The following is a 13,220-nucleotide window of genomic DNA, read 5'->3' on the forward strand; positions in this document are numbered from 1 at the left end:
ACAGACTAACTGGCAGGATAAAATACTGGTGACATTTTATTTCTTGTCACCTCATTAACGTAGATCAGCTCAGGCTGATTAGTTCTCCTCTAGACATTAGTTAGAATGGCCCTATAACTTGGTGCTATACAGAGTAGAATGGTTTGTGATTGTTGCTTTCCTAGGGGGATTTAATAGTTTTTCATTTATTTTGTGTGTGTGCATGCACATGACACTCTCATACGTTCTACACCCCCATTTCTTTTTTCTTCCCTCAGAACTAGCTCAAATAAAATAAACATCTTTAGCTCTTTCTTTAGAAAAAGAATGGAAAATCACATGCCAATCCAAGTAGAGAAAGATACAGAAAACAGAAGCAGGTGGGAAAAGGCACTTTATAATTCATTAATTTATACTGGTATCTCTTAAAATTTTTTTTTATGAAAAAGAAGTGAAGAATGTTAGAAGGTCATAAACTAATAAGCGACCACATAGTTTAAAAGATTTGCCACTTTTTTTTTTAGCTTTATTGACTGTTACCAACTTTCGGTATGGTTCAAATAATTAAATACAGCAACTGGGACATTAAAAATACAAGCTAATTTACCAAAATAATTGTATTCTGAATATTATGTACAATATTATACATTTTACATTACATAATGGGTTTTTATACATAAAGGTAAGATTTCTGATTATTGGAAACACAAAGTACATCTGAACAAAACATTTCTATGTGTACATACACAATCACTCAACTGGAACAATCAAAACCATCTGTGTGGTTATTAAAAAATAAAATTACATTCATACAATGGTAGGAAATGAAATGTTTTTATTAATTTGATTAATACAAAACCACACACATATGGATTATATAACCTAGTGCTATATATTTAAAAATCTTTATGCTTGCAACTGAAATGTCTCTACTCCAACGGAAGTTTCTGATTTTTAATTTTCTTATTTTAAGGAATCTATTATATTCACAATCATTAAAATGCCTTACACATAGGCAAAAAGCAGACCCAATCCCAGCAAACAAAAAAACCATAAGAGTCTATCGTATCACCATATGTTTCACCATATAGTTTTGAAAAATAATCCTATTTGCAGTTTGGTATGTCTTCATATTTATACTTATTATCAAAGTGATTGCATATTGAGGCACAGAGCTTAAAGAGGAAATATATATTACTTGTAGGGAACCAGACACTGAAACAAGAATATCAATCAATGGCTTCAGACAAAAAAAAAAAAAAAAAAAAATCGAGAATGGGTGCTCGCATAGAAAACACCACACACAAACACTCATTAGTTTTTAACCAAGTCACTGGTCCTTCAAAAAGGTGAATATGTTGATGTGTCCATACCTTGTTTGAATGCTGCAATATCTGATTAAGACCACAATACTGCCACGAGTTTTAATACTCTCTCATTTTTAAATTCAATTCCTCTTAAACAGAACAGCTATGATTTTAAAGCAATGACAAACATTTTTCTAACTGATCTGAAAAGTCTGAAAAACAATGTCTTTACAACAAAAATGGATTTCCAATTGTATGTCACTTTGTACATAGATCTCACTCCAGAGATACATAGACTGGTGAAAAGTCTATCAGAACTATACATAAAGACATCTGAAAGGCAGCAATTAGTAAATGGACCATTCTCTTTAAAGTCTGCATGGAATTTTGCAGTACTCTCTGTTCTTAAATCCTGTATTTTATCAAAGGCAAACAAACAACACCTGGAAACTGGAAGCCAGAAAGGTAACACGCTGAAACATATACAAAATCAATGACCTTTCCAACATCACATAATCTATCAAAAAAATTGGGACTTGGGGGCTCAGGTTTACTTTATTGTTTTTCTTCTTTTTCATGTTTAGCTTGAATATAAAAGAAGCTCTAGACCTAAGTTATCAAAATATATTCATATAAATGTATGAGCATTTCTAATACAAAAGTTTTTAAAAAGTCTAAGTTCTTAATTTTTGTAATTAAATATCCTAGAGTTCAGTAGGCGGATTTATGTTTGAGCAGCTTGAAAAGAATCCGTTGGCTGAGCGTTGTCTAGAAATTGGGCACAGCTACATTTCAGCTCTTCGATGCGATTTCTCAGCAACTGCAGCCCCGTCTTCTTCCTCCTCTTCTTCCTCCTCGTAGTGTTCCTCTCGGCCTTTGGGGCGGTTGTCATCTCGAACTTCTTGCTCTTCTCCATCATTGTTTTTACCATCAGGCTTAAAGTTAAAAGAAAAAAGAAAAACTAAGAGATAGTATAGTGATAAATAATTCTCTCTAAAAACAGGATGAAAAATTATTCAATTTTGGAGGAAAAAAACAAGGAAGAAAAATGATATGTAAGCAACAGTGCTGCTGTCTCTCCTACTTTTCATGTTGTCACAGCTTCTCCTAATTTCGGGTGGGCCTGTTAAATTCAGTGGTAATTCAGAGGTACCATTACCCACTGGTACCTATCCCAAATACATACATCTCTCCTATACACATGCACACCCACAAACACTCAAGTGCTCAATAGAAATAGGTATCCCAGACGTACATTTTCATCATTTTCACCATAGGTCTCTTCAGCATTATGCTCTAGTTCCCTTTTTTTCTCTTCAGTCAAATCTTCCTGAACCTAAAACAAACCACAGATATCATTTACACACTTTTGTCTTTTAAGCACTTGCGACAACCTATTTTGACACTGTTACCATTTAAACACTTGCAATAATATATTTTGATTTCCAAAAAGTTCACTCAAAATAGCAGAAGCAAAATTAAATATACAATTGAAAAATATGTCAAGGATTTATCTACTAGGTGTGAAGAAATGTATAATACACCTATTACAAAAATCAATGTGATTGATCCTGACTATAGGACCTTTCTGTTTGAATTTCTGATTTATTTGAATAATGGTTAAAATTCCAAATATAAAACATCTGAAGAAATTTAGCTTATAAAATCAAAAATTCTGGTCAGGCGTGGTGGCTCGCACCTATAATCCCAGCACTTTGTGGGACTGAGGCAAGAGGATCACTTGAGCCCAGGAATTTGAGTCCTGGGAAACAAAGTGAGACCCTGTCTCTACAAAAAAGAAAAATTTATAAAATTAGCTGGGCATAGTGGTGCACCCCTGTAGTCTCAGCTACTCGGGAGGCTGAGGCAGAGGATCGCTTGAGCTCTGGAGGTCAAAGTTGCAGTAAGCTATGCTTGTGCCACTGCACAACAGCTTCGATGACTCAGCAAGACCCTGTCTCCCCAAAAATAAAATAATAAAATTAAAATTCCCCTTTCTCCATGTGGGAGAACTGTAGAAATTTGAGAGCTGTGACACAAGGTAAGTTCTATGGAGGCAGGAACTGCCTGTCTTATTCAAGTCACTATGTAGATCAAGCTTGTCCAACCCACGGCCTCTATAAATCCTCTGTAAAGGCACAAAAAGTAGACACCACTGCCTACATACAATGTAGTAGAAATTTTATGTATCTGTTCTATACTTAAGAATATATTTCTCTGGCTAAAATATCTAGAAAATAAGACAATCATTTCAATTTCTTTATGAAATAGTCTATTGAACTGCCTCAAAAATTCCTCTCTCTCTTCAGTATTCCAATACAGCCTTTCTGTTTTAAGTAGTTTTCATTTATGTGCACTATTATTACTGTGTAAATGATCCCAATATTTATCTCAAAATGTAAACTAAAGCAAGCATCCAAATATTTGTGCTAAATAGTCTCTATTTAATGATCATATCTCACAGAAATACAGGGTAGGGCATTTTCTAACTTGTTAACTATTTTGAAAACCATACATATGTCAAAATGTTTAAGTCATTCGAATGCATTTCAAAAAAACTGCTGAACATTGGTTAAGTATAATGCTGTCTCCTAATACCAAAGAAAGTCCGATCTGTTCTAGGATCAGAGAATAAGATCCTTGAATAACACAAAAATCACTTACTTTGGTGGGGGGAGTGGAGGAGACTGGGAAAAATCTAAGAAATGAACAAAGGAAGAAAAGTATACAGATGCTATAATTCAGAAGAAACAAATTACGTGCTGCTTGAAGGTGTACAGCCCAGGTGAGACAAGAATGAACTGCAGCCTCATAGAAGAGCTTTGGACAAAACTTGGCCTGTCGAGAGCCTACAAAGGTGACTCTTCAAAGATACCCTGGGCAGAACCAAACCTTTGTGAACCTCTTCTAACCAGTCCAACGCCAGTTTGACCCACAGCCTCTAAACTAACCTGGTACCAAATAAATACATTTTGAGGACAAAGGCATTGAATATCTATTGTATTCATATTTCCTGGCGGAATGAGCTAAAGACACCTATCTTGTCTCACCTTATGGTTCTATCAGTGGTCCATAACATCTCCTCTGCCCATAGTCGTAGAACCTCATAGTAACATTCCACAGGACATTGGGATGAAAACAATGAAGCACTTACTTCAGGCTATCTTAAGGTCTGACTAATTGAAATGTCATTAAATTGCTGAAGTGTCCCTATCAATTTTGATTAACAAAGACATGTCTTTCACAGCCTTAATAATGAAAATATATTATTTATAAACATTAAAATGTTGTAGTTGAGACTGGGGAAAAAAACAGCCTTGAGTCTATGCCGTATGGCAGGAAGAATATCTAAATCAGAGATCAGCAAACTTTTTGTGTGAAGGGCCAGATAGCAAATATTTAGGCTTTCTTGGCCATAAGGCCTCTCACAATACAACTTGACCACTCTACGTAGCAAAAAAAAAAAAAAAAAAGAAAGAAAACAAAAAACTATAGACAATATGTAAACAAGCAGACATGTTTGTGTTTCAATAAAACTTTACTTATGAACTAGGCTGCAGCCTGTAGTTTGCCAACTCCTAACATATACTATGGAGTCAGAAAGACCTGGACTAAAGCCTTGGCTCTGCAACTTTTCTGACTGTATAAATCATAAGGTCAATTGTTTTGGTTATGAAAATCTTCAAGCACATGCAAACAAAGAAAATCATTCAATAAACCCCTTAGAGCCACCACCAATGTTCAAAAGCTATTTCAATATTGCCACACCTGCATCATCAATCACTTTTCTATTTTTTACAGTGAATTATTCTTAAAAATTCTAGATATCATGTAATTTTACCTTCACATATCACAGTATATATATCTAAAAACAATAAACAACTTATATAATCATAATGTGATTATCACACCTGATAAAATAATTCCATAGTAGCATCTGATGTCTCGTCCACACTTACATTTTTATGACTGTCTTAATGTCTGTTTACAGTTGGTATGTTCTAATCATGATTTAAAGGAAGAGAACACATAAGATGGGATTCACTCCCCCTTTTTCCCTACTGCTATGGATTTGCAGTCCTGTAAAATGACCCACATGCTGAATTTATTTGCTTCTTTATATCACTTAACTCATTTCTCTAGTCCCAACACTTCCTATAAATGGAAGTTAGCATAAAAGTTTGAATGAACTCAGGTTCAATTTTAAAAATAAGGGTATTTCAGAGGTGATGGTGTACATTTCATATATTTTTAAAATCACATCAGGAGGCACACACATTTATTTGTCCCACTTTTAGTAAGGCTAAGGTTGGCCAGTGAGCTCAGGTGGTGACAGCCTGATCCCTTCATGGTAAAGTTCCCTGACCTCTGTTCATCTAGTAACATCATTCATTGATGACTGTTGCTTAGATCAATTGCTTCAATTAGGGGTTACAAAAAAAAGGGTCACTTTCTATTTCCATCATTCTGTCTATATTCACTAATTTCTATAAAGAACTTCCCCATATCAGCTATATAGTTACTGTGCATGGTATACTTAATTATGGTAGCCTTTAAAATCAGACCTAGGTGAGCTCTAATCATGTTTCTAACAATAAATAAAAGCTACGCAACCTTCAAATTTTTAACTAACCCCTCTGAAGCCCAAATTTCTTATATGTAAAATAAAAGCATTGGTGAAAAATCAATGATCCTTAATTTCCCGTATGTATGTGTGGTTGGGGATTCATGGACCCTTTTAAGACTTTGGTTAGAAAGTCTTTAGCAAATGGGCATATATACACAGATAGGAGTTTCAGACTTCCCAGATGCCATCCACAACTGCCTGCCCTAGGACTACTTCTCTAAACAGTATGATCCTGCGCCGTCAGAATCAGCTGGTGGTGGGTGAGTGAAGGGGCACTTGTGAAGAACTCTGCTTTCTAGGTTCCATAACAGATACGATCAAAATCTCAAGGGTAAGGGTCTGGTCCAGAAATCTGTGTATGCCACAAACTCTTCAAGGTGATCCTTATTCACAGCAAAGACAAAGAACTATTTCCTTGAGTAACGATGGATGCTAAGTTATCTCATTAGTCTCTGGAGATGGGCTATAGAAAATTTAACTTGTTTACCAGTTGTCAGTATAATCTTATTTAGAGACCACTGATTTCAACGACTCTTTAGGGAATCCACAAATGAAAATTTTCTAATTTTCCACACATATAGAGAACAGACTCTTAGTTAAATACACATTATTATTCTAGTAACATATTACTGATATTTGGGGCAAAAGCAATGCAAACTCATCTTAAAGGCAGTAATGCCTTTAAGTAATGCTTCTCAGCAATGTAAAGGAACAAAATGATATGGAGGTTCTAACTGATCTTTAAAATATGACTAGAATAATAAGCAGAAGCCAAATGATACTCTTTTATAATGTAGACATACAGATTATGTCTCCCACAACTAGCCCTCTTAGCATCCTGCTAAAGCTGTCACAATGCTTTGTCAGATTTCCCAAACAATGCTTCTTGTTACTTATTTTTATCTACTGAAATATGTTGTAGGCATTTTAGAAATGAGCCTTATCTGATGACACAAAGTTTAATAAACGGCCAAATCCAAAATAAAACAGGTCCACTGAAAAGAGTCTGAAATGGACTTTGGCTAGATACCCTCTCTTGGTGTCTATTAACACCTTTCTTTTACACATTGAAGATATTATGGGTGCACCAGGGCAGAGAGCTGAGCCTCAAGTAGGTAAGAACAGTAGGATCCAAAGAGATAGATAGAATGTGATGAACAAAAGGCCTTCGAGCAACATTAGCTATAGTGACGAACACCCTGCTTTAACAAGAGAGTTTCTCCCAACTGAAAATCTTCTTGGCCAGGCATGGTGGCTCACGCCTGTAATCCCAGCACTTTGGGAGGCAGAGGTGGGAGGATCACCTGAGGTCAGGAGTTCAAGACTAGCCTGGCCAGCATGGTGAAATCCCGTCTCTACTAAAAATACAAAAATTAGCCGGGTATGGTGGCAGATGTCTGTAATGCCAGCTACTCGGGAGGCTGAGGCAGGAGAATTGCTTGAACCCGGAAGGCAGAGGTTGCAGTGAGCCAAGATCACCTCATTGCACTCCAGCCTGGGTGACAGTCAGACTCTGTCTCAAAAAACAAAACAAAACAAAAAAGAAAAACTTCTTGACACGGTGATTCACAGGCTGGTAGTCTCATGTAGGTGTATGTACATAGTTGGCCAGTGAAGGTGAACAAATGCCTTGTACTTGTTCTCTTCTGCACGTTCAGATTAATCTGTTTTCAGTTACATTGAGGGAAATTAAAGTATTCTGATTTTTTGGTCATTTAATCTATATATTTTTGAACATGTAAATAATTTTAAAGCATACACAGCACTTTTTGGCAATGCCATAAATTGTCTTGTTTGCTTACAAGGTGATAAAACGTTTGGAATGTAAGCAACGTAAGGAATGGATCATGCCTTCCACTCAAACAATCCCAAACAAGAAACAAGAAATGCTTGTAAGTAATAATAATTTTTATGTCTTAGAAAGGTAACACTACTGCACTAAGATAAAAGAAGGCAGGGTAGTATAAATTTCCTAAAATCATACTTCTTTTGGGTCCTCTTAGAGGCCAAGTCTGTAAGTTTGATGGGCTACACCTCTGAACAGGTGTGGCCCAGGCAAGATGCAATTCTTCCCCAGGAGGAAATGCTGACAAAAGTAAGTTTGTGTGCTGTAGGGGGAGGGAAGTGATGGCAGCCACAGGCCTTGCATTCTAGTGGTTAGCTGGGGCAGCTGCAAGACTCTAAGGTTTAACGGAGATTAAAAAAAAACAAAACAAAAAACAAAAAACAAAAACAATGCACAGTTCCGTAACATTTCATGAATTTTCTGAGTGCTTCCACCAATGAGGTTTCATACACATATGCACTTATAAACAATGCAATATGTGTTTCCATATTCTATGTTCCCCTTTATTTTTCTCATTTTGCCATAGTCTGACAAGAACTTTGTCTCTATCACTAATGCTTAAATGGTATTTGGGAACCACTCTTCTCTCTCAAGGGAAGACCTGGGAACGATGGACAGAGGTGGGAAGATGCAAACATTAATCATCTCATAACCACAAAAATACAGCACAGCATGAACAAGGGACATTCGGGGGCAGAGAGGAAAGTTTACACTGGGAAGAAAAAAGGGCACGTGGGACTTCCACTAGGAGCACATGGAACAACAGTTCTCAGTGACGGGGTGGTAACCTGGAGCACATACCGGAGGAGGCCTGAACACTGCTTTAAGAATTTTTGGCAGGCAACCAGGTAAACAGAATTAGGACCTGGGGCCAGGTGCAGCAAGAGGAAGAGTCCTGTCAGTCCAGCAGATCTGAAGGGGATGATTGGCAGGATGGGGAGCAGTTGCTGAGTTTAGGCAGTACACAGCCAGGGCAACCTCCTCTGTCTTAGCACCATTTCTCCTTTCCTCTTGCTTCTTTCTTCTCTTTCTACTCTTGATTCCTCTTGGATCTCAGGATTTCTCTCCTCTGACTTAACTGATCATAATATAAAATTGAAAAGGAATCAGTAAACACTGATTAAAATTTTATGTTTAACCTTCTGAATTTTTAAAAAGAAGCCAGGTGAACCTTTTCTCTTTTAATCCCTCAAAGATTCCTAGTATTGGACATAATAAAACAAAGTGGTATTAGTCTAGACATCCTGTTATATGAGAAGCCTGGATGAATATCTTTTTCTTGCCAAATGTCTTAATATTCAAGGTCGCTATTTTCTCTGCTGCTCTCTTTCTGACAAGACACCCAAGGGTCCTGATTAGGATGAGAGACCAAAGAACACAAAGATCAAGCCAGTTAAAGTGCATGTTATTAGAGATGTTGCCAGTGACCTTAAAGAGCAACATCCTTTTCTGTTTTCCTGGTATAAGCACAAATTTTATCAACAGCTCTGAAAAGCTTACAAAATCAGTAAGAACAAGAAAGCAGACCTAGTCGAGGGAACTGTGTGTGTGAGAGCACAGCTCATGATTTCTGCATGGGATCTCCAGTGGTGGGGTGTGTCTGTTTAGTCTGCCATATGTCCATCCTCCCATGGGGTTCCCCTTAGGGATAAAACCACACATTTGCAAGACACCTGGCTGAGAAGCAGCTCTGAACCAGGGTTTTAATTTGGGAACTACTTACTGGTCCATAATGAGACTAAATACAGGGTCTTGGCCTAATTTGTATCAGACTCTTAAATACTGCAGTTGTTTATGCAGCGGAATGCTGTGATAAAATGGCTACAACAAACAGCATTCACCAATTATACCACGTGTAGCACCACAATAAATCAATTACACCATAAGTAGCACCACAATAAATGCTACTTATATCTAATTAACAACAAGATGCCCGAAGTTTACAATGAAAAGCCAACTAAAATAAAATATTAAGAAACTCTATCCAAATGCCTTTTATTCAACTGAGCTCTTTACATCTTTTTCCTCCTCTTTATTGTTAAATTTAATTAAGATACTGAATTCTTACGAGGGAAGAGGCCAGAAGGAGAGACTGTAAAATTTACAAAAATGTTTGAAGGGTGTTAAGTGGATTCCGATAGACACTATGGGGTATTCCTGTGAGGTAGGCACTGGGCAGATGCCTGAAGAGAAAGTTACAGGGGCAGTCCAGATTCCCTCAATGTGCAGAGGGAGACAGGAGAAAATATTCTTACAAAAGATCACACAAATCTAAGTCCACCGTTCCTGGAAAGCCAAATGCCATCTTATTTCAAAATTTCAGATGAGAACCAAAGAGATGGATTCTATTACCCTGCTTTTGTTATCTTCTAACCAGATGTCTCCAGTGCCATGATCCATTTTTGCTTTAAACCACCCTTTCTTATCCTGCTTAAATCTTTCTGAACATTTCTGTGGAAGGCATGTCAAAGTCGATACTGCTGAGGTTTGTTTAAGGTTAGTGTGTGTGATAGACCAATCTGATCAGTCTCTGGGATTCAATTTTTACTACCTCCTCTTCTGCCTCTTCCTGGTACTGTTCATCAACATTATCCTCCTGCTGGTCTGGATTTCCGGCCATCTGTTGAAACAAAAGGGCAGGTTCATGTTACTGTACATCAGAGATGCCTTTTACACAGTACTCTGGGACAAAGGACAAGCATGCCACCATGAAAAGGGCACTTTCAAAGCATCTGTGGCCAGGAAATGATGAGTAATCACTTGCAATACAAAGCCCAGGATGTCCGTTACCCTCTCTCTCAGAGTACAGACATATCATGTCATAAAGGGGCCTAAAAACCACCAAAGCGGCAAACCTTCCGTCAATGTAGAGTATGACTAACCTTTTACATAAACCAGATGTTTGTTAAAATAGCCCAGTTAAATCCACCCTTCCTCATGGCATCTGCTTACCACCAAATGTTCCTCCACTTCTGTATTCTCTTGCTTTTGATTACTTTGTTTTTGCTCTTCATTTTCATCTGGCAAATTTTCTTCTCTCACTTGCTCGGCTTCTTCAAATTCATCCTCACCTTGATTATTAGGGTCATCTGCTGGGTTTATATCCTCTACAGCTGCCCTCTGTAAAATTTTAATAAAAAGCAACCATCACTTCAAAACTGACGATCAAGTTTAATTTCATTTGAAAGGCTGCCCACTGGCAGAAAATGAAATTGTCCTTCCCTGAATTGTTCAGATCTATCCTTGCCAAGACTCACAAGAATCAAGCATCGCACTGTCAAAAGAGAAAACTCCTGCTTTACTTGTCAAAGGCTTGATGAATCAGAATGAGGTTCAAATAGCACTTCTTTCCTGCAAGTGATTTCAAAATAGTCCTCAAAACTCTACGGACACAAGTAATGTGAACAGAACTGAATGAACAAGAAAATAATTAATAAAAGTCAGAGGACCAAGTGAGAAAAAAAATACTAATTTAGGTGGGGGATTTAGATGGGCAATTAACTCTTTTCGCTGCTATGTTGATTTTTATACTAACTTCCCTGTTCAAGCAATTTTTAACATGTCAACAGGTGAAAAGTGGTTGATGGGAAAGAAGGCCCATACCAGAAAGGACCCATAAAAAGGATGCGAAAAGGAGACAAGACAAGAAAACAGCTAACTCAAAAGGAAATGGTCATTTTCTAGTATGGATCCAATTTCTTTATTAACAATCACTCCCATGAAACAGAGAGATGTTGAACCGGCAAGGGATGGGAGTTAAAAAGGGCTGAGCTACCCAACTGCCCAATAGGGCAATATATTATGAAAAATGTCCTCCCCAACTCATCTCCCAAATTACTGTGCTCAACAAAGGCCCTTCATATTATCAACTTTAGAATTATTTCAATTTTCCACTTAAGCTCCCAAAGCACCTTCCAAATAATACACATCCTAGTAAAGATTTAGATTTTAGAGCCTGAGATGGGGAGGAAGAGTGATGCTTGTCATGAGCTTCCCCAATCACTCCCAGGTCATCAATAGGACACTTACTAAAGCTGTAAATGCTTCTAAGGGACAGTAAAGCCAAAGAGTAGGATTTGGCCTCTATCAGTCTTCTCCAGACAAGATTCTACTTCAGTTCACTTAGGAGTCCTGAACATGTTTGAGAGTTCACTGCCGTCTCAGCTGATCTATTATCTGCACATCCCTGGCCATGAATGTTATTCCAGTGCAAATGACACTATTCTTGGGAATGTAGAGACTATCAAATTACCACCTTCATACTAAACTCTAATTACTCCACAATCTCTTGTCATATGGATTTTCTTTAGTGCACTATCAAAAATTTGTATGGAAATACAGGAAAAATGTAACATATTCTTTTCAGAAAAAAGTACCAAATATCTTTTGCAAACGTTCATAAAATTGACTAGCTCAACTCCGACCAAGTAAGAGGTATGAATTAGCAGGCACAGTTGTTACATTCAAATAAAATAGAAAAAGAGAGGAACAAGTGGGATTAACCATTTCTAATTAAAAGGAAGAATGGCACAAAGGCCAATGTTTCCCAGCATGTTCCCCAGAACAAATAAACAGATGACAGGAAAGTAAAGGATCATATAGTCAAGTAATCAAAGCCTACAGCAGTTCCCAAACAAGTGACTGAAATGCCCTTCCTCCCACCCCATGCACATTGGCAGGCCTTTGTACACTTGCTTTCTTGCTCTCTCACGGATAGTCTCTTGCTCTCTCATGTTTCTGCTCTCAAGTATTTGCTCTTTCCTGAAAATATTTCAGGACTAGGTTCCCTGGAGCATATTTTCAGAAATCTTGATGCAAGAAATGCCAGGGAAAGGTGTTCTGCCACATCTCAGTGCAAGTTAAGTGGAAAAGCTGTTTCCAGCAAAAGGGCTTTAAGTAGCTAGCAGGATGACTTTCTTGATGATTAGCAAGGTCCTCCTTTTAATCCAATGGATCAATATAAACATGGCCCATGTGATAGCACAGACTGACTGTTATAAACACGGTAGTTGATCTATTAGCAAGAGATGACAGGGCAGCTAAAATAAGTTGTAAAAGTCATCTACACATACACACAGGAACAGGCTCACTAAACATTTGCTTGCTTTACTTGTAGGCAGGGCCAAGGATCTAGCCCACTCAGCTGAACTGGAGGTCTCAGTCTTTTTTGGTAAACACAAACAACAATGCTGGTTATTAGATGTCTACCTACTTATATTATAAATTTTCTCTACCATTGCATACCTGAACAACTCTTCATGTCTTAGACCACATATCCTTATCCATATATTTATTAAAATGGTCACTAGACTGCTAAGAGATTACAGAGAGTCACACAACATATCTAACACTAGCAGACTGCTCAACATGCTCCGGAAGGGTTAGCTTCCTTTCTCCGGTCCCATCTCCAATTTCCACATTTGCCTTTTATTCCTCCTATCTTTCAGAGTTACTACATATT

The 13,220-nt window shown here is 37.5% G+C and overlaps 1 protein-coding gene across 4 annotated transcripts in view; it reads right to left on the bottom strand.

The window, feature by feature from the left end:
- Positions 1–489: 489 nt before the first annotated feature.
- The window catches only part of GOLIM4 (golgi integral membrane protein 4), an 82,353-nt gene continuing 69,622 nt past the window's right edge, over positions 490–13,220 (bottom strand). For all 4 annotated transcript variants that reach the window (XM_032173962.2, XM_032173961.2, XM_032173960.2 and 1 more), the window contains 4 exons: positions 10,712–10,879; positions 10,311–10,379; positions 2,542–2,622; positions 490–2,221 (listed from right to left, as the gene is read on the bottom strand). In XM_032173962.2, the coding sequence (XP_032029853.1) occupies positions 2,072–2,221; positions 2,542–2,622; positions 10,311–10,379; positions 10,712–10,879 (468 nt within the window). In that variant the 3' untranslated portion in view covers positions 490–2,071. The remainder of the gene's footprint in view (positions 2,222–2,541; positions 2,623–10,310; positions 10,380–10,711; positions 10,880–13,220) is intronic.

This window comes from Hylobates moloch, unplaced genomic scaffold (assembly GCF_009828535.3).
Source record: "Hylobates moloch isolate HMO894 unplaced genomic scaffold, HMol_V3 SCAFFOLD_13, whole genome shotgun sequence".
NCBI classification, from domain to species: domain Eukaryota; kingdom Metazoa; phylum Chordata; class Mammalia; order Primates; family Hylobatidae; genus Hylobates; species Hylobates moloch.